Genomic DNA, 26,126 nt, shown 5'->3' with positions numbered 1-26,126 from the left:
AGTATTAACCACTTTAAAGTAAAATCCTGAACAACAGTTGTACACATCATGCTCTGTTCACCTTCCAAGAAGGGTGAGATTGGCTTTGAAATATCAATGTGTTTTGTGCACAGTGAAAGAATTAGTAGCCTGGCCTCAGTCTGCTAAAGCACTGCCCCTGTACAACCTCCATTCATTTTGATTGGGCTTGCGTGAGAGCAGTGCTCTGCCGAAGGAACAGACGGCATTATCCAATCAAACAGATCTTTCCGATAAGATGCTGTTTTCACCCACAGCTGTGCAAGTCTCACATGTCTAGTCTTTTAATATACCACAGTGATGAGGTATGTGGAATAGTAAGGTTTGCCTCCAACATCAAAATACTCCTGTAGAATGGGAGCTACATTTCACAAATGCCATGCACTCAGTGGTATAAACAACACACATAAAAACCCTTCAGCCACTGAGTCTTTAGGGATTTGTCTGCCTAAGTGTGCCATTACATCATCATGCAGTTAAGCCAGAGATCAGCATGCCAAACCCAGCACACAGGGGCATCGTATGGATTTGTTCTGCATTCCTAAGGAACGAGCTTATAATCATATGGAAAATGTACAGATCATTGTGTATAAGAAGTGCAGCATGATATAAAAACTTCACAAGCCGTCCTCATTTTGATTCCCCATATTGTATATTTTCCAGCTTAACTTTCTCAGAATAAATTACCTGAGGGAGAACAACCCATAATTAGAATAGCATATAAGACACCTGCAGCATTTCACAGACATACAGCAGAACAGATACATCTTTACCTATTTAGGTGAAAGGTGACTTACAACTGAAAGGTATGTAACATAATGTGTTCAGCCACATGGCCAGTCCTATCTAGAGGCTGGCAAAGTTACATTTTGGACTACAACTCCCAGAATTCACCAGAGGAAAGTTACTTTTGAATTACGATCTGGACGGTTAAGGGAGTTGTACAAAGTGTAACTTTTGCAAGCTCTGTCCTAGTTCTATACGTATTTTCTTAGTTACAGAAGTTCAGTCAGTTACATTGAAAGGTAACTGCAGTTCCATATATGTTCCCAGAGGTAGCAAACATTTGAGTACTTGTAGCACCTGCTACAGTTCAGGAAGTTTAGCTACCGCTATCCCTACTTTAGATGAAAAAGATATCTACTTCAAGTGGCGGAGCTGGGAAAAGTTTTTTTTTTTTGGATCAGATCCCCTGGAATTCCCCAGCTGGCAGGACTTCGAGGTGACACCTTGTTTAGAGAGCAGAAAAGGTAAATAATATTCTAACAACTGATTCCCTATTTTTCATGAAGAAGCTTTTGAAACAAAATCCATTTCTATGCAGCAAAGCCCCAATATTACCAGCCATGCTGGCTGTGGAATTCTGTGGGGTTTTATTCAAAAAGAGATAACTAACTTATGCTCTGGTCATGCAGGAACCCAAGCTATGCTGCCCTGCCCTAGGAGTAGAGAGTATCAGACCCATGAATGCTTCCTAGGGTGGTAGGCGTGGCTTTAATTCACAAAACACTGCCAAATTAATGGAGCCTTCTTTTCATAGCCCATGACAGAAATATCCCTTTCCTCTCTGCATTTGATGAATGAGAATATTCACTGCTGCAGCTGTTGGAAGCCATTGATAGATTGTCTGAGTCTGGCTCACTCTCCCCAGTATTACCTTCACTAAGTATCTGAGTTATGAAGAACTGTCAACAACTAACAGGTTACTTTAAAGGAGTCTTCTGCTTGTTTTATTCAATCTTCAAGATGTCCAGCCACACTGCTGTGACATAGTAATATGCAATAATTTGAGATACAACTCAGAAAAAAAGCCTTATGTACAATTCAGCAAAGGCAGTAAAATGCAACCAGGGTCAAATAGCTCAAATACTGGGTTTATTTTTTTTTCATAACTGTGCCAGATAAAAATAATGCTGAATCATTAGTTATGCGATACCCCATTGAGAGAGCATTAAAGGTAAATAATATTTTAATAATGGACTCATGGACACAAGCTTTTAATACAAAATCAATTCTCGGCTGGCATTCTATTGCTTTCTTAATATACTGTCTGTGGAAAAAAAAACACGAAATTGTGTCTTTTCTGATATTAAACAATACTTTTATTGTTAAATAACAGTGATTAAGGATAAGTATAGTAATTGGTTTTTAAATTCAACAGAGCTGCTAAAATAAACTTGTATAATACTGTTCAGAAACCAATATAGATACAATTCTATTTTAGGAAAACCTTTAATAAGCTTGACCTAAAGTTTGGGAATATGAGCTTTTTTAATCAAGTCTCTAATGCAGGGGTGTCCAACCTTTCACCTTCCCTGGGCCACATTAGAAGATGAAAATTTGGTTTGGGCCGCACATACATTTGGTTTGGGCCGCATGGGGGGGCAGCCCTAGCCTTCCTCCGCAGCCCCGCTCCAAGCACACTTACTGGCAGCTGCGATCTCAGACAGCAGAGGCTGCCAGCTTCGACTCCGGTGGCTTTATGAGGCCGGGAGGGGGTCCACCTATTGACAGGGACAGCGCAATGCAGTAACACAGCCCCCCTGTCCCTTCCCCTCCCACTCCTTCCTTCCCCTCTCTCCCCCTCTACTGTTGTGACATGCCCTGGCTGCATTCCGGCCACAAGCACCAGCAGTGTAACTTGAAACTTTGGAATTTTTTTTAAAAATAAAAAATTGCACTGGGCCGCATTACGAGCTGACCTGGGCCGCATGCGGCTCTCGGGTCGCAGGTTGGACAAGCCTGCTCTAATGGAAGATATTCAGTCTCAAAGTAAGAAGAAAATGTAATTTCAACATGATCTGGTCCACTCTTGAAATTTTGCTGCTTTAAATAAAGCACCAAGATGGTGCCCTTTCCACTCGCCATAAACAAGCAAACTGAATTGACAACTGAATTTCACTGAATACTAGCAATGTGATAGCTTCCTCCCTCACACTGGAGACCAGCAGCCTAGATTATGGGTGCTGGACAGGTCACATTGTACACACAGCTCTCCCTCCCCTAAGAAAGAGGAATACCTAGGACTCAGGAAGAATGGCTATGGGAGCCAAAGTTCGTATGACAGATTGTACACACAGAGAGACCTACCTCTCTTATGGGAAAGAGGACAAGACTCTTATGATGGAAAGTGATTAGAAAAAGAAGCTTGCATTCCCTTCTAAAAATAATCTCTAGGTATAATCAGTTATAGTGGGGATACTATGCCTGATGTCTGCCTTCACCCACACAATATTTGGCAACCCTACTGGTGAGGCTCTGTTGATCCTGGCAATCAAGGTATACATCATAGAAGCTATCTTCAGTACCATAACTTATCTTCAGAAATAAACAATGATAAACAATGATAAATAAGATCCTAAAAGTACTTGCAGTGTGCCTTCTCTGAAACATTATTAGTTTTTTTCCAGCTTTCCTTAGAACACATGAGATATAACATACTGTACATCTTTCATTAGAAATAGACAGGCTTGGGCCCTGAGAACTCTTTGTAGAAATTAGCCACAGAATACAATGTCAAGAGATCTGTGGATCATTAAATTCATAGAAGTGGATGACTGGTAGAAGGGAAAATATGATGGTATTGCCGAAGCTCCCTGGGCATTTTGTTACCAGCTTGGCTCCAGCCACACTATGTGTGCAAATAATTCCTCAGTTTCTCACTAGTTGGATCATAAATGTATTGGATCAAGAACACACACACAGACAAAACAATTGTTATTTGATCCACCTTGTTATTTGATCCACCTTGATATACAGAGGTTCTAGACTGAGTTTGCTGAAGTTATTTACAATATAGCTTTGCTCTGCAAATGGCATTTGGTGGTTGTGTCCCCATATCTTGAATGAAGGGTAAAGAGAATTGCAGTTTCTTTAATTGATGAGCAACTGATACACTACTACGACTACGAATACTACTCAGCAGTCACCATCAAGTCAATTCAGACTTATGGCAATGGGCAAAGAGCCCGAAAAACCCACAACAACAATCCAAAGTTGGTTTATCATTCCTTTCTTCTGGGGTCACTCTGGGGCTGTGCAGCTTGCACAGGCTGGCTCTTTTCTTGGAAAACAGAGTGTGGAAACAAACTCAACCTTCTGGCTCTGCAACTAAATACCTATCTCACTGAGCTATCTAGTCAGCTACTGATATACTGTATTATGATGATATTCCCAGGCAATGATGCTTTAAATGTAGATTATAAATGGACATTTGTAAAACAGATGCTCTAAATGAAAGACAAAAGGAATTCTTAAAAGAATGTCTCCAGATACTCCAACAGAAACATATGTTAAAGGAAGAAATATGGTTCATTTGCATGTGTAGAAAAGTCAAGAGATGATTTTAGTAGGAATTTCAACATACACAGGTGGACTTGAAAGTTATACATTGTAGTTTTCACTCTAGATTATTAGCAAAATATATGCCTATAGCATGGCAAATGGAGAAAAATAAACCTTACTATTGAGAGATTTATTTGTCAGGTACAGTATTATTATTATTATTATTATCATTATTATTTATTTAATTTATACCCCGCCTATCTGGCCCACCAGACCACTCTAGGCGGCTATCACAATGAAAAAAGTTTTGAAGTTGTTAAACATCTGAAATTTGGGTAATTATGTATAATCCTTGGGTTAATTACAGCAATTTCCAGATCAGAGCTTGCCATTACCATTAAACCATTACAAATATGTTAAGGGAAGTCATTTACAAATAATGATTTAAATTGCCATGGACACACTGATCTTGTCTGACTGCCAAAGCTAGGCAGGTTTAAGATTCGTTAAGTGCTTGTAGAGACCATCAAGGACTTCAGATAAAGCCACAAAAAATTCTTGTCTGAATCTTTGGAGTACTGCTGCCAGGAAGAGTTGATCATACTGGATCAACTGTCTGACTCAGTGTAAGGCAGATTTTTATAGTCTTCAGTTTTGATTGTAGCATAATCAGGGTTAACTTGACTGCTTTAGAGATTTAACTGTAACCCTTCTCATTACTGTTATAAGTGTGTGTGTGTGTGCGCCCTTAATATGGTTTGTTTCGTACATTCTAATAGTTCTAGAAAGTAATTAGAAATAACTATTTGAGTTACATTTTAATAATGAGGCGGCCAAGAGTTACTGAACAATCTTGCAACTATTAACTATCCACCTTTTGAGAACTTGAAGCAATAACTAATTACTTTTTAAATGTAAATTTCCAAGCTGTTTCTGAGGCAGCAGTTCACTGGTTCTTATGTACTGTAAGAATCCCAATGGTAACACTCAGTGACAGGATTTATCTTCATGGTGGAAAACAAACCAAATTGTAATTATGAGTGCAGTGCATGTTAGTCAGCACCCTTTCACGTGTGACCTTTGGGATCATATGAACTATGGAATACAATATAGTACCACTGTATGTGTTAAATGTAGTATTAAAGGAGATGAAAATCTGTGACAAGTCTCTATCTTGTTTGCCAGACGTACAGTCATGCTTCAGTGAATACAGTGCACGTTTCTAGTTACTCTGGCACAGTCAATGACCATCTATAGCCTTACTTTTCCATATGTAGTATATCAGGAGACCTGTTTCAGGAAACCACTGGCTGGAGAGCTAGATGGTTTAAGTATCTGGCTGCAATCAGAGGTTGGGAGTTCAATTTCTCACTATGCCTTCTGGGTCAAAAGCCAGTCTGTGTAGTCTTGGGCAAGACTACACAGTTCCAGGCTGCCCCCGGAAGGAGGGAATGATAAACTACTTCTGTGTATTATCTACCTAGAAAACCCTGGAAAGAGTCACTATAAGTCAGAACTGACTTGATAGCATGCAGTTAGCTAATTCAGGTATGAAGAATGTGTGGTCCTCCAAACACTGTTGAACGGTAACTATCATATCCCCTACCTAGCATAGTCAGTGGTAAATGATGCTAAGAATCATTTACCCAAGAATCATTTACCCAAGAATGGGCTGTCCAACACAGTTTACAGGGCCAAAAGTGTGCAAACAAACCAATAGTACTTTTAAAGAAGAAGATGTTTCTGGATTATCCCTTCCTTAGCACGGCCATCTCTAACCTGGTATTCTTCAATTGTGTTAGATTACACCCGCCTCATCATTCAAAGCCAAAAGACCTTCGCTCATGGTTTTAGGGTGATAGAGCTTGTAGTCAAACACATCTAGAGGGTTTGGGAAGGCTGCAGAAACATGAGCTTACTTAAGATGTGTAACCTGCCATATTAGTTATCTCTACTTCTGTTTTTGGAATCTACTTAATTCTAGAAACCAATCAGCCACTTTGATGCAATTCCAGAGAAAATATTTTTATATGTTCTCTCTGGATATGTTGAACAGCATGCAAGCATGTCCTTAGAAAAGGCACCCCTCTGCCTTCCTTCTTTGTCACAGCTAAAAGCAAGCTTGATAGCAAGGATGCTGATGTCTTCTTACTGTGCCTTTCCAGGCAGTAAGGATCTTGATCTTATCTGCAAACCACTATAAGATACTGTAGAATTAGACCTCCTTCACAGGAGACCCTGAGAATACATGGCTCTGCAAGGAGCAATAAAAATCTGCAACAGACCATTCTTAGCACCTTTGCTGTAATTCATATAACCCATTCCAGGAAACATGAGAATTTTTATATAAAACTGAGACAGATGTGTAGCATAGATAGATCCCAAGTATCAAAGCCAGCTTTGTATGGACAATGGTCTATACATTTTCAAAAAACAATAGCATTGGGCTCTTTAAAAATTACAAGAATATTTTATTCCAAGCAATTGTTTCCCAAAGAGACGAAAGACAGGCCAGCTGTACTCTACAAACCTGACACCATCTGCTTTTGGATCAGTGTTCTGCCCATACTGTGAAGGCTTTTGATCTAAACCTTGCTCTATCTGGATTTTGTATATCAGCTCAAAGACATGCCCCATCTCTTCCATATTGGTCTTTGGGATCTGGGGCTCACTGTTAGTTAGCAACATACTACTGTAGGGATTCTGGACAGCCAAGGGCTGCAGTTTCAATTCTGTTTGAACAAATAAAGCAAACACGAGCAGAATCATGTAGTAGAAAGATAAACTCTTGCACCTGTTGCCTCGATGTAATAACCTAGGTGCCGGATGAATGAAGATAATGAACTATGTATTTGAAAGGACAGTCTCTGAGTTCAAACATCTAATTCAAAAGTGCTTTCAGTAGAAGTCAATATGTATTCTAGTTTATGGGGTATTTTCTTAAGTATGTGTCTATCAAATGGGTTTTTGAAAAAAGGCTTTAAGAAATATATTGAACCACAATATGGGCTTATATTTGAGTCAAGGAATGAAGGGTTGCACAAAAAGTTGGACTGCAATACCCATCAGATCTAGCCAACACAGTCATCAGAGATTGATTATGGAGTTGCAGTACAACAAATACCTAAAGAACCATATGATTCCATTATCAACTTCAGTAAAACCCTAGACTAATTCTAATGACATTGTACAGGTTGTTTCAAAACAATGCAACAATTCTTAAGCTATCTTTATATATCCAAACATACCATGGGGTGAAATGTCCTGAAACTGATATATATCCCAGAAGTCGTTTTAGATGTTGACTTGTAAGCTGTCCCTTAGGGCCACTAAGCCAGCAGGGACTCACAATGAGGAAAAGGTCCCCATGCAATGAAGGCGACATCTGCCAATTCTCAGAGCTCATGGAGCTTTATAAGAGGACCCTCTTACTGAACTTGCCTGCCCATGGAGGCAGGTTAGTACAGTACTGCAACTCCCAGTAACATCTGGACTACTTGGGCCTGCCAATAGCCTGCAGACTGTACTTAGCTGAGCCTGTCCAAGACTCACAAAAACAAGACGTTCCCTGTCTTTCTTTATCTGATCACAGTTTTTCACATTGCCATGAAGGAAATCCCCCAAAGTCCACGAGACAGTAGAAAAAGAGGAAGAAAATAAGAGGAAGAAGCCACAAAGAAAACATAAGACTTCCCACATAAGATTCTTGTAGGCAAAGGATACTACTCACAATTAAAATGTTTTATCTGTTAAGAAAAAAGATGGATTAATTCCAAAGACATTCCTTTTTTTTAAACTACAACTTCCAATTTTTTTAACCCTATGTCTCTTCCACTGTGTTTCCAAGCTCTTGAAGAAACCATGGGGAAACACAGAAGATCTGAAAACGGAAGACATTTGTTGATATCAGGTGGACCACATGTCAATTTCTGCAAATGAAAGTACAATTGCACAGTAAATGCCTCACCTGAAAACACCTGTAGTATTTAGAGGCAAATAAATGCTTTTCTCCACCAGATTAGCAAAGAAAAAGAAAGAAAAACTCACAAGATAAAAGCCATGTGACTGGTAATACACATCATGACATTTCCAATAAAGCTTATCAATACATTATAACATAACATAAACCTGTTTTCACAATGGTTCTCGTGCTTAACCTTGTCATTGATCCTACCTTTGCAGCCACTGATGAGCTGGGTTTCTCCAGCAAGTCCCAGAGTTTTTTCCTTTTGTCTGGGCAGCAGGCATTGTCGAATTCTTCCCCTTCTCTTTCTCTCAGTGTCTCTGCCTCTCTCCTTAGTTCTTCATTCATTTGCTCTTTCTTCTGATGGTATCTTGCCTGGCAACAAGATTCTAAATATATTTCATCAATCCCCCAGTAATCAAGCTCTTGGCCAAAAGAAAGAGCACACATTTCCTCCATCATGTGTAGCTTCCCTGTCCTGTAGAAATTCAAAATGGAGGTGAAAGCACCTGGGTGTCTGTCAAAGAAATATTCATTCTCATTGAGATTATAGTCATCACATACTTCTAGTAAAGATTCATTGGTATTGCAGTCTCTGAGCTTCCCTAGTCGTGTCCGTGGAAGTCTATCTAAAGTCCTCCATAAAACTTCATGGTTGAGTCCACCTACATTGATTTTGACTCTCCTTGAACATGCTTTGCTCCTGATTATCTCCACTGGTTCTGGAGGAAGGGACTGAGTGGACCTTGAAGACTTCTTGTTTATTCCTGGAGGAGCTTTTTCAGCCATCCTGACAAGGAGGCAGCAGCAAAGCCAAAGTCTTTAGAAGAACGTATTCAGGGAAGAAGTCAGGTTGGATCCTTTTTAGATAAGTTCCTCCATTCCTGAATTGGGGAGGAATTAAAACACACACACACAATTTAGGATATAATAAAATGGCACAGCAATTTAAATTCCTACAATAAAAGATGATAACTTTGTTAATACTCTTATTTATGGCTGATACACAAATGTTATAGTACTTACTGAAAAGCCTGAGAGCTCTATTTTAGGAACACACTGTGAGTGGCAAGTCTGAACATTCTCTAATTCATGGTTCATTCATCTACAAAGACAGTTACATTCTAGATGGGTGAATATATGAGTGAATTAATGAATGATGTTATGTGGGTGTGCTCATTTGAATAGACAGTCTGCATCACTGATTTAACATCGTTTCACATTTTGTTATACCTTATGATTTAGGTAAGTAGTATGGAGACTGATCAGCACCATGGACAAATTACAGCAGCATGGATAAATTCCTGCAGATTCTACTCCCCCTGCAAAATGGAAAGCTCCCCACATACTTTCCTCTGATATCTGTTTTGGTTCTCTGTCCTCAAAATCTCTTTGTTAATGATACGCCAATCCCCAACAGTTGGACCTTTTGAACTTTTGCTATATGTAAAATAAAACCAAATACACATATACTTGCAAATGCGTCTCTCTTTTTTTAGTGCTTTAATAGCACTAGCCTCCAAGTGTTGCCATGCCATCCATGCAAGTGCACTTGATGGAAGAGTTTTACTGAAGGGTACTAATTTGATTGCAATGAAAGAGAATGTATAAGGCTGCCCTTGGCCAGTCAGTATTATTGTCACTGATTGACAGAGGTGCTCTAGAGTCTCAGTCCATGGTTTTTCAAAGCTTTGTCTTGGAGGGAATGCTAAAGATTGAAACTGGTACCTTCTCTATGCTTCTTCCCTCCATGTTTACAATGTATTTTCATATTTGCATGTTTTTAAGATACCTTTTTGGAGAAAATAAGTGTCACAAAATTGGAAGAGGGCAGTCAAAGCCTTCAAGTTGTTTGACAATACTTTGTACAACCTGAAAATGCTGGGGCACTGTCGCAAACAGAATACACTAAATACAGACTTTTTCATATTTGTTATGAATCTGCTTGCCAAAAGAACTTTGGATGAAATGAATGCCTTTTCATGTGCACACCAAAGTCATTTTAAAGCATACAGAATGTTTAATGATAATGTTTCTGTAAAACTGATAAGCCTTTTCTGTTTCATCATGTGAAGAAATAAATTCCATTCCGCTCAAAATTAGCAAGGATTGCCCTTAGTCAATCAATAATGTCTATAAAGAAATTGCTTTAATCATATTGATCTAATATTTCTTTTCAGGGGATCAGATAATTCATTTGAACTTGTAAGGACAGATGGAGAAAAAAATGGAGGATTGTAAAACTCACTTATCTTCTTTCCAAGGAATGATCAAATACAGATATCATTAGCTGTTTTGTCACCACCCACAATAATTGCAGAGTCATAAGAGACTAGTGTTCTGTCTTTCCCCCATTATATTTAGCACTACATTCCCTCCCTGACCTTTTTATTTCAAACAAACAAAGACAGCAACCAAAAGCATCTAAGTATACAAAGGCTTCCACTCTATAATATTGATCTTCACTCATCTATGATGCTTGACAACATCACATGAAGATAAATGTCATCAATCCAAAGCTAGCACACTGTTAATTTCTACACTGTGCCGGCTCCCCCCGCAACTTGAAATAATTCCTTTTGTAACTGCTCTCCCCAAAGCTCTAATAACTATATAATGGAAATGTCACATTGGATATGTACTAACATACACAAAATTCAGCCAATATGTCATTTTGCCCGAAATATTTTGTTGCCTAAACAAGAGCACCAAACTGTACAATCCATGATTCTGCTGCATCATTCAAGATGACTAGCATTCGAGATTCAGGCTTGGGTGCTTCCTGCAGCAGTCTTCTCATCAGCCACCATATTGTGGTGCTCTTGGAACCCACTGCACCATGAAATAGCCTTTCTGCAAGGCAGTTTCTACTTGTAATTAGATGCAATGTAATTTATATATTCTGAGCTTTTCAGAACCCTATGGTATCAACAGGATTGAGTATTATTTGCTTATTTGTGCTGTGAAAATGTGTTTCACCATTGTTAAGCTGATCCAAAACTGAAGAAACTGGTGATACTTTCTCAGATATTTTTAATCTCTTATAGAATCACACCTTTCACAGAACATGGAAATCTTACTATTTGGACTATAGTTCTCAAAACTCTTTAGCACACACATTGGCAGCAGATTATGGGAGTTATAGTTCCAAAAAGAAACTTTTGAAAGCTCTGATAATTGAAAAGTCCTTCTGGAAACCATACAAAAGAGTTTACAATTGGTGTATACAGTATGCGTGTACATACTAGAGTGACCACTTACATTGCATTGAAAAGGAAAACATGTTCTGGTACTAAAAACATACTTCTAGCCTGAGCATCTGCTCAGAAGCAACTTCTTCCATAAATCTACACTGGCCTTCCTGAGACACCATATTTAATAGTATTGATACATAATGCATTCCACCTTTCCTTAAGTGAGGTCAAGGTGGAATGTATGCCTCTCATCCTCTCCATTGTACTCCTACATAATCCTTGTGAGGTAGAGCAGACTGAGAGAATAAAAGATCACAAAGTCACAAGTGTCGTATGGAGCCTGGATTCCCCAAACCACAACTTATCATTCTAGCCACTATCCCACACTATTGGTTCTGCATGGGCTGGTTCTCATAAACCCAAAGTCTCATAAACCCAAAGTCAGCTTATCTTCAATGACATAAATATCTAGATAAAGCCCTAAGGTTCAGTTTTCTGAGATCAAGGGGAATAGAGGCAGACACACACACACACACACACACACAGAGGAAATAAGGTTCATCCTCAATGTAATATCTTTCTTATTTTTATGCCACCATTATGCATATACAGGGAGAATTTAAAAAATGCATTATCTTCAAGGTATAAATTTTTCTCAGTTAACACCCCCACTCTGCAGTATTTTTTTATTCTCTTTGTAGAGGCTCCTATGGCATCTTTGTATTTTTGGTTTATTTGATGTTCCATAATCTAGTTTCAGATGCTGTCATAACAATGAGTCATGCTTTGTAAAGCTGTAGAATGATCTTTTGTTGCTTAGCTAACTGGTTCACTGTCACAGCTCATTATTAATACTTGCTTCTTCATTTGACAACTGTGGGCTACATTATCAAAAACATCTATTCTAGGGTACCCCCCCTGAAGCTTGTGAAGAAACATTTTTGTCTTATTTGATCTGACTGAAAGTATGAATTACAGGAACCTTCTGGTTTTGGGTGTGAAATATTACTAATGATTGAATTAGTGGATTATGTTGTAAACTCTTGGGGGCAGAAACCTAGTATTTTTATGCTTTAAGGAACAGACATGTTGATGATCTATGGAGGTATACATAAATGTATGTATGAATGAAACTTTTGTGAGATATTTAGTCATCTGTTTCTATTGCCTACTTCTTCCCTACATTTCTTTGGGAAAACAGATTACATGGACAAAGCTATCCTTTCAGTTCTGATGAATCTCCAAACTATCCAAAGCCCTATTGATAGAAGAGGCTAGCAAGTGGAAGACAGGAAGGAGCACAGGTTGAAGTTCTCTTCCTCTTCAACTGTTTCCCTACCTTCCTGACATTAACCTCATTGGCACCAATGGTGTGGTGTAGCTCTTCCCTCATTCTGAAGGCATGTTTGGTGATCACAAAGGCCTTGGATTCTGTGGAATTTAAGCCATGGTGACCAACCTGAGGTCCCCTATATATTTTTGGACTGTTATTCCTGTCAGTCTGAACCAACTTGACAAATGCTAAGGAATACTTGGAGCTGCATTCTAATGACATCTGGAGAGCCACAAATTGACCATTCTTGATTTAAATCCTCTCCTGGGAAATCTCGGGAACATCTCCTAATTCATCAACTCCCCCCTTGACATTAAAGCTACAATGCAGAGTTTGGAAAGATTTGTTTTTCAAACTGCTAGTCACCAGAATTCTTTCCTCTAAAGTCAGAGTGGTGAAGGACTGCAGAAGTTTCTGGAGGAGCTGGGGTGTCCAAACTCAGATTTCTTTCTCCAAGGCTGCACACCTTTCTTTGTCCTTGGAGGGGGAGATCTGAATAATTCTTGGCCTCTGGGAAGTCCTCCTAAGAGGCCACACAACTGAGGCTTGTTATCTTTTTTTTAATTTTCAGCATTCTTATGATTGAAACAGCTTAATACCTATGGAAATTCAACAGATACAGCTTTGCAAGGAGCAGAAAAATTCAAAACTGTCCACTTGAGGGATTTCCGCTTGCTATAAAAGTATTAAAACACCCACAGCCTCTGTCTAAATTAAAAACAGCAATCCTAGCCACAAGGAGATACAAATATGAATAGGAAGCAACTCTTCATCCCAGATTCCAATTTTAGATTACAGCAAGATCTCAGCTTAGTGTATCACCATACAGCTCTTGACATCACTGAACTTTGATTGGTGACAAATTACTGCCACTCCTACATCTACTGTGGCTGTCTTTGTTGCTTTTGCATCACAATCCTCTTATGCTGAGGCCAGCACAGACGTATGCTTAAATATATCACTATACTACAGAGGAACAACAAAAATCCTAGGACCCAGCACGAATAGGTTTGTGAGAACACTAAGACATGCTATTATTATGGCACTCCTTATTTATCTGTTTAAACACACTGCTGTCTAACTTTATCTTCAAGATTAAATCAAAGCAGTTAACATGAAGAGAAGATAACAAAACTACCCTGTAAGTTGTAGATGCAAACTAAAAAATGGTGGACCCTACACCCAAATTAAATGGGAATCCAATACTGACTCCTAACAATAGATGTAAACATGAAAACCATGCTACAGTACTGTGGGCAGGCATGCTGTCAGCATTTCTTTGAATGCCACCATCATCTCCAATCATGAGTTCACTCAGGAACAGGGTTCCACATGAGCTGTGAAGCAGGAGTGAGGAATCACTTTTAAAAATTATTTTTCCCCATGGGGCCTAAATGCCAAACAGGAAGAGCTTCCAGCTCCTATGTATCCCATCCTAGAAATGGGTGAATCAAGACAAAGTGGATGGGGCCATATGTGCTTAATTTGCAGAAAAAGGAAAATCCAATTTAATTTGCATAATATGCAAATATGTACAGCATGTTGCTGAATAATAGTTTGCAAATCTGGATATAGAGAACTGAAACATGGTAACCCTAGGCCAGTGTCTCCCTCAGGTGATTGTAATGAGGCAAACCTGAACACTTAGAAATGGGAAAAGAAAAATCCTGCAAGAGTACTTCCATGAAGGAAGTTTGATAACGTCTCGACATTCTGTCACCTCCTCTCCTGGAAGTGGTCAGACCACATAATGTGAACCTTCCATTTCTGAAAAGACATCCACAAGAATACTACATTCTAGAGCATTCTAGAGTGTTAGAGCACTCTCTGGGCATTTTATAACATTAAAAAAAAACTAGGGTGCTCATTTTACCAACCTCAAAAGGATGGAAGGCTGGGTCAACCTTGAGCTGCTACCTGAACCCATTAGGACTTAAGTCACGAGCAGAGGCTCAACTGCAGTTTAACCACTGTGCCATAGAACTCTACAGCTGAAAGCATCAAACGCTGCCAACAGATTCATGAAAATTAAAAGGGCCCTGTTTCTTTCTCACAGAGATCTTTGTTAAACACATTGATGAAAGCACTTTTACTTTGGATTCTGGACCTAAAGCCAAACTGATATGAATCCACATAGTCTGTAAAATCCCTGTCATGACCTGTACAAGGAAGAAAAGAAACTAGAACAGGATCCTAAGACAGGTTAGAACCAGAAGCCATGTGGTAGTTCCATGGAAAAGAGCACCCCAACGGGAAATAGAAAATGTAGTTCTCAGCCCTACCATGAGGAGAAATTAAGGCAATCGCCACAAGGCAAACTTCATCTTTTGAATACTTCACCAGGACTAATCTAACTGTGAAGTAGTGACAGAAGTTTGCTGTCCTCTGAAGATGCCGGCCACAGAGACTGGCGAAACGTAGGAAAAACCACCTTCAAAACACGGCCAAGAAGCCCGAAAAACCCACAACAACCATTAGTGACAGAAGGCTGGGGGGGCGGGGAATTATAGCCACTCATTTCCTACAAAGAAACTCCAATCATGCCATTGCAGAAGCTGATAGACTTTGATTAGGCCAGCATGGTCTCCAAATCCCTGGACATATATCAGGCTTCTTTCTCCTCATCACACATACGACATCTAGGGAGTACAGCACTATAAAGCCACCCTAGTCAAGTTACATATCTAGAAACAGTGCTCCTTCAGGTGACAAAAGACATGTGATTGTAAAAGCATGTTAAAATCAGGAACATGATGGTACACAAAAATTAAACTTAATCCTCCTACAATGCTGTTCAACCTGAGATTTCCCCCTGCAGACCGAGAGAAGCATATCAGTCCCCTGAGACTTCAAGCTGAACCCTGGCAACTCTACATAGGAGAGGGTCTACCTCTACCTAAAACAGTGCAGTAACAGAAGGAGCGAAGACCACGCCCTCACTTGGATGACTCTATCATGTCCCAGTACCTTTTTAGGACAGGGGCTATCATCCTTAATGTCATCTAGTCAATTATTCCCTCTTTTTCTTTTTGATTGTCAGTTCCTACGGGTTTGTTCCTCTGGTTACCACCTACTTCCTAACAGACTGAGAGACGCTAGCAAAATCCTCCAAGGTAGGCTTCAACAGTATATGAACCGAGAACTCCCAGAAGTAGAAGCTGGATTTCCAAGGGGCAGATGAACTAGAGACCAAATTACTAACATGGCCTGGATTATGGAGAAAGCCAGAGAGTTCCAGAAAAACATCTACTTCTGCTTCATTGACTATGCAAAAACCTTTGACTGTGTGGACTACAACAAACTATGGCAAGTTCTTAAAGAAATGGGAGTGCCTGACCACCTTATCTATCTCCTGAGAAATCTATATGTGGGACAGGATGCAAGTTAGAACTGGATATGGAAACACTGATTGGTTGAAAATTGGGAAAGGAGTACGACAAGGCTGTATATTGTCTCCCTGCTTATTTAGCTTACATGCAGAATACATCATGCAAAAGGCTGGACTGGAGGAATCCCAATCCGGAATTAAGACTGCCGGAAGAAATATCAACAGCCTCAGATATACAGTTGATACCACTCTGATGGCAGAAAGTGAGGAGGAATTCAAGAACCTCTTAATGAGGGTGAAAATGGTCTGAGGCTCAACATCAAAAAAACTAAGATCATGGCCACTGGTCCCATCATCTCCTGGCAAATAGAAGGGGAAGATATGGAGGCAGCAACAGTCTTTACTTTCTTGGGCTCCATGATCACTGCAGAGGGTGACAGCAGCCACAAAATTAAAAGATGCCTGCTTCTTGGGAGGAAAGCGACGACAAACCTAGACAGCATCTTAAAAAGCAGAGACATCAGCTTGCTGACCAGTATCCGCATAGTTATGGTTTTTCCAGTAGCGATGTATGGAAGTGAGAGCTAGACCATAAAGAAGGCTGACTGCCGAAGAATTGATGCTTTTGAATTGTGGTGCTGGAGGATACTCTTGAGAGTCCCCTGGAGTGCAAGGAGAACAAACCTATCCATTCTAAAGGAAATCAACCCTGAGTGCTCACTGGAAGGACAGATCCTGAAGCTGAAGCTCCAATACTTTGGCCATCTCATGAGAAGAGACGACTCCCTGGAAAAGACCCCGATGTTGGGAAAGTGTGAAGACAAAAAGAGAAGAGGACGACAGAGGACGAGATGGTTGGACAGTGTCACCGAAGCTTGTTTTTGTTGTTTAGTTGTTGCGTACGACTTTTCGTGACCCCATGGACCAGAGCACTCCAGGCACTCCTGTCTTCCATTGCCTCCCGGAGTTGGGTCAAATTCATGTTGGTTGCTTCAATGACACTGCCCAACCACCGAAGCTACCAACATGAATCTGACCCAACTCCAGGAGGCAGTGGAAGATAGGAGGGCCTGGCATGCTCTCGTCCATGGGGACACGAAGAGTCAAGACATGACTTAATGACTAAACAACAACAAGCGACAAGGCATCTATGTTGACTTCTTCAGGGAAACACTCATTCCCAAATTAGTGTTGGTTTCTCTGTCTGTGGCTTCTTCCCACATTCACAGCACACAGTGAAAATTCATACAGTCAGACTGCAACTCAGGCACCCTTATTAAGATTCCTTGTGGTGCAGTGGTTAAACTGCAGTACTGCAGTGAAGATTCTGCTCATGACCTGACTTTGATCCTGGGCTCAGGTCTCTGGCTTCTGAGGTTGGTAAACTGATTACCCAGTTTGCTGGGGGGAGGCAATGTATAGCCTGCTTAATAAATCAATTGTAATTCACTCAGAGAGCTTTAAGCACTATGGGCCGTATATAAAAACAGCATACTTTGCTTAAGATAAACAAACATATTGGTACTTGCTCCTGATCATGCATGCACAGCATTGGGAAGGGAGACCTCAATTGCAGTTTGAATTGGTAGAGTCCAGAAGAGCTACAGTGGACGCTACCAAATGCTGATTCAGTACTTTTGCTTTCCCTCAAATTGTAATTCCTGTCTGAATGCTGTGGTTTATGCATTTCTTCTTTCTATTTAAAAAGTGGCATTTCTACAGCATGTCACCATTTACTTTCACAGGATATGTCTCAAATCAGCTCTAATACAGTTCCTACAAAGGGCTTTCTAGGTGTGAACTTCCATTATAAAGTGGGACGCAGTGTCAGTCCCAACCACGCAAAGCTAAGAAGTTATCCTGCAGTATTCTCTTTTTTCCAAGTAAGCCCAGAAGTGATGTGGCATAAGAAGCTGAAGCCAGCTGCATGAAAAGTCAGTGCTCATACAGAACTAAATTTGGGACTCTTAGGTGATATTCTTGGCATTGCTAGATTTATGGACAAGCTATCTAGGATGTCAGAAGGAAAAAAAATCTAAAATTAATTTTCTGTTAAAGTGATAGACATGGAGCAAGTTACGTATGCTATGGAGCTTTTTACACCTGACATGGCTTAAGGCCTCAATGTGTGTCTACTGGCCCTGCCCACTGCTTAGCTATTTTTTAAGACTGCAAGCCCTGCAACATAGTTCCCTGCCGCCTTGTTAACCAGAGCTTCACAGACATTGGTGACCCAACAGCACTCCCGTACTTTGAAAGTGTGTGCCAGTCTTAACAGCAGGAGTAGAGAAAGCAGGTGTAGTGTGCAAGTGACCCCTGGCTTTTAAATATGGAATATGATTAAGTTCCAGAAGCTTAAAAACTCCCAGTATCACCAACCATATTATATTTATATGCGCAACTCATGTAGTCAAAATAACAAAAATTATCTCCATTTCAATTTCAGTCTTCTAACAACCAAGGGAAGATGTTACTTTAATGTTTTCTCTCTAAAAAAAATCAGAATTAAATCGTTCTGATATGTACTAAGAATAAAAAGGCCAGTGTGTTTATTATGAGTATCTAAAACTGGAATGTGCTAGAAAATTTGTTGTATGCAGTAGCTTGTTCTTCTTCAGACAGACAGACAGGCCAGGCCACTCCTCCCTTTCCCCCTTCAGTTTACTCATCTGTCGGCCTTCTAAGCATGCTCAATACCCCTTTAAGATTGCATCCCTACCTCTGAATGTTCAGGTCTTGGAAGCATTATAATTATTATTATTATTATTATTTTGGGATGATGGCTTGCATAATCGCCTAGGCCTAGACAAACTCCGAGGTTCCTCCAAATGCACTGAGAAGCTCTTCTGAACATAGATACTATTATATTAGTGACCTAAGAAACCATAACTCATGGAATGAGTTACAACATTTTGGATGAAATGTGTTGCTTACTTATGCAGGTAGAAGGCAAACAAAGTAACTATTCAGTGGTTTCTCCTAGCAGTTAACCAGTTGTTGGTGGGATTTTCATGCACAGCAGGGACTCATTAATAGCCTGTTGCCTTCTGCATGCATAACTAAGCAACAGGATTTTGCCCATTATGGCATAGTACAGTACAGTATATTATATCACATTACACTAAACTATATACTGTATCATATTTTATGCTATATATTAGGCATCACATTATCTAATTATAGGCATTCACAATTGTTTTAAAGAGTCCGGAATATCAACAGCAAAAACAAACAAACAAACAAATGAAACAAAAAAAGAAATACCTAGTGGTTTGTATTACCAATTCATTTACAGTATAGATATCGTATTTTTATTCACATTATTTTCAAGCATTCCAAACAACTGTATCAACATATCTTATAATATTCTTACACCATTGTGTGTAGATTGCAAACAATATGCTGATGTACAAGTAATGTAATGACTAGTAACTATTTAATTTTTGCTTAGATATAATGCTAAAAGCAAGAGTAAAGTTTCTTTATTGGCAACAATTTTCTAGTTAATCAGATATAAATTTCAAGCAGCATTTTAGAGTTATCAGGACAGAAACTTTTCCCTAGGTTTATACCATACTCTTACACATGCTAAGATATTTTAATCTAAGGAATGGAAACAGAAAAGAAGTGAGTAGCATGGCACATTACAGTGTTTAAGTTATCATTTAAACACTGTAATGAGTCATGACAATGGAATACTTTTGAAACACTGTAATGAGTAGCAGGAATGGATTACATTTTAAAAATAACTTTCCAAGTTCTGTGGTGTATGTGGTCATCCAGGCTTTAGTTAGCATGTTTCTGCCAGCATCACAGTACTTTCTTCCATTCTCCCTGCTGCTCTTAGTTCTGCCTGAAAACCTGTTCCTCAATCTTCTAGGGCAGTGGCTTGCAACTTGAGGTAGCCGGAGTGTTCCTGGATTCCAAATCCCAAAAGCCTTCACTACTAGCTGTGCTTGCCAGGGTTTCTGGGAGTTGCAGTCCAAGAACAACTAAGTTACCCAAGGCTGGGATCCACTGCTCTAGACAGCTTTTGAGGGGTTCATGGGAGAAGTCACATTGAGGACGGTAGAGGAGAGGCAATCAACCCCTCTCTCAGTATTGGTGATAGAAGCAATTCTATCAGTGGAATATGAACATTGAATCTTACCTTCAGCTGTATACAGATGTTTTTGTACAGAGTAGAAACAAGCTAACTAAGACACTTCCCAGTTTTAGTATCAAATGCAACATGTGTCAGTACTATTGTATAATTATGCCAAGTACACAGTAGAAGCAAAAAAGATTATAGTCCATAAAGAAAATAGTATCTGCTTTCTCTCATACAAACAAAAACAAACAGGTGAACAAAAAACACTAGCAGTTCATCTTTAAAGTACTACTGGAGGATCTGTCTTGTCCAAGCTTCTAAGCAATGCAGAGATGCTAAAGTTATACACAATCAATCAATTTCTTCTGCAGAAATCATGGCAAAATGTATATGTGGTTTTCCAAAATAATTGATTATTTTCAATTTAGTGACTTTTAGGATCAAAAGCATCTGATTTCATATGTTTTAACCTGATGGATGCAGACTAGTTCTATGGTGATCCAAAATCAAAATGTCAGAGTGGTAAATATCATATTTTAGCATTCAAAATCAGCATACCTAAACTTATAAAAGGGCCAGCATGAATTGATCATACACTTAGGCATGCATGTGTACATTGTGTTTTGGTATTCAAGAGAGAACCAAAAGAACAGCAGCATGTATTTCTCATTGCAACACACAAGTGACTATCAGTCCTGAGAAGTCAAGAGATCAAGGTTTCTTAATCTGGAACTTTTTCCATATAGGAGTGTAGTGAATACTCCAGACATGAAAAGTTTCCCTTTACAATATTTGTAGGAGTCAGCTCTTAACATCCAAGCAGTGCCTTTGTTTCAGAGACATAATAATGCCTGTCCTAGGATAGGATGCATTTTAAAATGTGACTGTTGCATCCCCCTCATGTTCCTTGTTTGTTCTCCCCAAACACAGGTCCATCCTCAGGATGTGTTGCCTCTTTTTAGGCTGCCACCAGTGGATCTAGTCCACAATATACCAAATATATCTCAGACACGTGCTGTCAACACAGCAGGTTTTACTGATCATTTAGTTGGTATGTAAATCACAGATGTAAATCACAGTTGTTGAGGATTAAATTAGATTTGATTACACGTTTACTTGTAGGTGTTTTTATTCACATAAACCTCTTTAACAATATTCTTTAATCATCTATCTATTCTCTATTCCTTTTATTTATTTATTTATTTATTTATTTTATTTATATGCCGCCCACTCTACCCAGAGGTCTCTGGGTGGCTTACAATAACTCTTTCCTATTCTCTATAACACTCCAACTTTCCAATCTCTGTCTTAACTCTCTCAATTCAATGTCCTAACTCTCCCACTTCCATTCCCTAACTCTCTTTTCTCTCTAACTCTCTAACTGTCCCTCTAACTCCGCCCCTCCTGCCCTATCATAGGCTCCTGCACTTGAGCTCCATATGATGGACAGGAGTGACGTAGGCATTCTGTCACAGTGACCTTCAAAGTATTTTAGAGGGAAAAATATATGAAACAGTGTAGAAAAAAAACTGCTGGTAGAGAAAAAAAGAGAGCTGAAAACAGTTTTTAAAAAATAACTTTTAAAGCATTCTCTAAGATATTACTGACTAAGGGCTATTGCATGCTAACAGGAAATTCAGAATGCCAAAAATTGAGTTATGGATCCAGCAATACAACCTATTTAGTACAAGCACTCCAAAGGCGAAGCTCCTTTAAACCAATTTTCTCTCTACACTGTTGAATGCTAAGCTGCCAAGGTGTCAATTAAACTTGTAGCAACAGTGGAAACATAAATAAATGCATACAGAAGCATTAAAGGATATTTAAAATGCTGATGCTAATTGAGAGTTTAAACTTGAGAAGTACAAACATCAGTGAGAGAGCAGGATTTCCTTACCAATGTGGTTGGTGGTCATTGAAACAAATATCAGGTTGCGTGAACATTTATATGAAGACAATAACAGAACAGTGGACAACTAGTGTGTTTAAAGCTTTTAATGGGATCACTGAAAATATGTGATGGAGTTTGAAAGCTAGCAAAACTAGGTTTAAAGGGGATTATATTTGATAAAAAAAAATATTTATGTTGCCCCTCACAGTTCTCAACAAAATCTAGGACTTGGAAAAGTTACCTTTTTTGGACTACAACCTCCAGAAGCACGTAGCCACTATTGCAGTCTAAAAAGATTACCAAGTTTTATGTGACAAAGTTTTGAGGACAGCAACTCACTTTTTCATATGCATCTGATGCACTGGACAGCAGCCCATGAAAGCTTACGTAAAATACAACATACTAGACTTCAAGGTACTACAAGACTTTGCTTGTTGTTGTTGTTGTTGTTGCAGTAGGTGAGCACAACCATCCTGTCCCACCACAGGAATTCCAACCAATATGTCCATAGTTGTGGTTCCCCTCGAAATAACTTTTCCAATCTCTGATATTTCTCAGAGTCTTTGTAAATGACAGCAGGCCGGCGATTATCAAACTAGTTTCAGGAAACACAAAACTAGGCCAGGTTTTCAGCGAAACAGTTTTGAGCTCACTATCTCTCTCACATGAATCTCAGGTTGGAACTCTTCAAACTGTGATAAACTTGAACAAAATCTGTGTTTTTAAAAAGCAAAGCTTTCTTGAGCACCCAGGAGGTCTCTCACCCTTCAGAAAGCTATCACGCTTTGTTACTATTCCCCTCCTTTTAAACCAACCCTGGGAGATTTTCAGGGCATTACAGGATAGGATTATTGAATGAAATCTGTTTCTCCTAGTGACCAGGGCAGGATGGCAGGTTGTTTGCAAAGTGACACTACTGCCTCTTGACATTGTCCACGCTGTCTTTAGAGGCAGTGAGGAAACAAGGAAAGAAATTATTATCCATTCATTTCATCATTGATGCAACAGCTGGAGTTTGGGTGGCAACTGAAAAAACGTCAAAGAAACTGTAAATACACTGCTTCACTTAATCATTATGTAACTTGCTTTGAATGAAGTCCAAGAGGTACTATAAATATGGACAATACGTACATAAGCTGTATACGTGGACTTGTCCGTTGTATTTAAATATATCTGTCTGCAAGACTTGTTGGATATCTTTATATAAAAGGTGCAATATCTCACAGGTCTAAAAGGAAGCATGTTGCACACCATTTTAAAAAAATCTGAAACTACATAATATCACAATGAAGCAACTGTCAGAATAGCTAGCGGATAAAAGTATATTTGTGACTTATCAAATTATTGCTTCCAACAGGGCTTTTTAAGTATGAGGCTGCACCTTGACTTAAAAAGGGAGTAGGAAGAAACTAAGTCAGTCTTGGGGAAGAAAATCAAACTTCCTGCAACCTCAGGTTATTTTGATCAAAATCATAACTAGAAAAAAAAAGTGCAACTTCTTTTTCTAATATCATATTCAGCTGGTAGAAAGAGGCTGTTCCTGTTTTCTAAAGTCTAGAAAAGCAGAAAAAGTAAGTATGTCATCTTGGTTCAAGTGTGCAATGTTCCATTAGAAACTATCCTAATTCACCCGGCAGCAGTCATTCCGAAGGCATATGGTTATTCATAAAAGCATTCTGAGCATGAAAACAGCTCATCCCTCTAACCCGCTTCAAAAAGCAAAAAAAAAAAGGGAGCACTTTTCTGCGCATTAAAGGAGAGGGGGGAGGGGAGAGAGGAAGACCCCCTCACGCCCCTTGCTTATAATTATCTTTAGGCATCTCCTTTCTGACACTCAAGAGTCCACCTGGAAACAAATGCTAGTTTCAGCCTGGTACGTGGACATATTTTCCCAAGAATCAAGGGTGTAAGCAGCAGCAAGCTAGGATGATTCACGTTCTTTTCTTCCTTTTCAGACCCCACAATAAGGCAGAAATAATACACCCCACCCCCCTCCAGCCGCTCCGCTCCGCTCCTCCACTTACCTTCCTCAGGGAACCCACGTTCAGCATAAACACAGGCGAAGAGGGGAAGCACAAAGGGCTCCGGAATTCCCTGCCGCCTCCTTTTTTTTCGCCCTCTCCTTTCCTAGGGATTGTTCTCAGGTTTCCTTTGCAAATGATCTGTTGACAAACCGCGGAGGTCGAAGGCGAGCGAGGTTTGTTTTGGTTGGTGTCTGTGTGCGCGTTTCCCCCCTCTCTGTGCCGCCTTTCGCTCCTCGTTGATGCCGCTACCGCTACGGACGGTTTCCCCCACCCCTGCTCTTCTGGATCCCCGATTCCGAATCACCATCTCCTCTGGGATGGAGGAAGGGAGGAAGAAGCGTCGGCGATGGGCACGGGGGGAGGCGAGGCAATCAGCGCCGCGAGCGCTTGAGGATTGCAGAACGCGGAAGCTAAGGCTTCTCCAGCCCCACCGTAATCTCCCTTCGCTTGCATGTGATTTGGATGCTGCTGGTGGCAGCCGCGGCTCCGGCTACTGCGTGTATGTGTGTGTGAGAGCGCGCGCGCGTGTGCATCTGTGGGTGGATGTGCTGTGTAAATCGAAGAGCAGCCGTTTCCGCACAGCATGGAACGCGCGGACGGAGACACACAGACACAAACGCGCGCTCACACAGTATTTACACACAGTGCACACATTACCCCGCTCTGCGCTCTCGCTTTCTTTCTCCCCGCCCCGGTGCGCCTCCCAGCCTACACGCACGGGAGAAGCCACATTTCCACTCCTTCTTCCTGGAGGTGCACCAGCACAGGATGAACAATCAGAAAAATAAACATTTTATCCTGGGCAATATATGTGGATATGTGTCAAATGTTGTCAGGTTTAGTCACGTTTTCTTTGCTGCCTTGAAACTCCAGGTTTCTGAGCTGAGGTGGTGTTTCTTATGTCAGTCCTAAAATGTGGAAACTACTAAAAAAAAGAAAAGAAAATGTTTTTGGCTGCCTGTAGAATTTATTTCCATGGGCACGTAGTAAACAACAAGCCTTCTCATATAAACCAACACTTTGGTTTTCCCTTTCAGCTTGTCTCTTTCCTTAGTTGTGGCTGTATTGTTTACATCTGCTTCTCACCATAGCTCACTCACCATGGCAGTACATCTTACATTTCACAATAAATGTTTTGCTTTCGGGCTTTTAGTCCGTGGATTTTGGTTTGTCTGATGTGAAGCCTCTGCATTACAATTGCATTACTGTTGTTTGCAAAATCATTTGTAATAAATAAAAAGATATGCCATAATTTACTATTACTTCCAGAGCAATCCTGCAGCATCCAGCACAACTGAGCTTCAGATTTTTTTTCATTGTCAATGGACATGTGAACAAGGGTCAAGATTTGATACAGAACACAGAGAAAGGCATCATGGGTTTTAAAACACGTTTGAGTCCCAGATCTTCCATTTTCTAAATGAGGCAATGGTTTGTGAATCACATGCATCTCATAGGCACAATGTAAATTTAATAAGCTGCCTCTCTTTGTATGCAGGTGATATTCTCCTTATGAAATCTGATGGAAGTGACTTCTTTATAAACATGCATAAGGGTTCTTCTAGTTTTGAGCAACAGTCTTTAAAAACATAAACCCCTAAATCCTATTGATACTCCAATTGTTGAGTGACGATTCAATAAGCCTACTCTAGATGGGAGTACCAATAGTGTTCTCGTCATACATGTGCAGCACAGAAATGCTCCTACCCAAAACATTAAATTGTACAGGCTGAACGAGCAAGTCTCTTTATATTCAATTACAAGTCCTTATTTTGACACATACTGTATATTTTTCCTTTCATTGCTAGTGTGTAAAGATAGGCCTCCAATCATGGAAACACAGTGGACTGTTTTTCTGACTTTCAAAAGATGTGCATAATTATGAGTAATTTCATTTCTACACTTACAACTTACTCCTTAAATGTGTCACCTTAGGCCAAAGGCAATAGAATAAAATAAAATCTCTTACCATGAGAACTGAATTAAATTTCAGAGAAGTT

At 39.8% G+C, this 26,126-nt stretch overlaps 1 protein-coding gene across 1 annotated transcript in view; it reads right to left on the bottom strand.

Moving 5' to 3' along the window:
• Positions 1-24,768, bottom strand: part of KCNB2 (potassium voltage-gated channel subfamily B member 2) — a 201,574-nt gene extending 176,806 nt beyond the window's left edge. Inside the window, exons 1-2 of the mRNA XM_020812712.3 lie at positions 24,127-24,768; positions 8,477-9,150 (exon numbers count right to left, since the gene is read on the bottom strand). Coding sequence (XP_020668371.3) covers positions 8,477-9,055 — 579 coding nt within the window. The 5' untranslated portion in view covers positions 9,056-9,150; positions 24,127-24,768. The remainder of the gene's footprint in view (positions 1-8,476; positions 9,151-24,126) is intronic.
• Positions 24,769-26,126: the final 1,358 nt, after the last annotated feature.

Source organism: Pogona vitticeps, chromosome 4 (genome assembly GCF_051106095.1).
Source record: "Pogona vitticeps strain Pit_001003342236 chromosome 4, PviZW2.1, whole genome shotgun sequence".
In the NCBI taxonomy this organism is placed as follows: Eukaryota; Metazoa; Chordata; class Lepidosauria; order Squamata; family Agamidae; genus Pogona; species Pogona vitticeps.
This window is presented reverse-complemented; position numbering and strand designations above follow the sequence as displayed.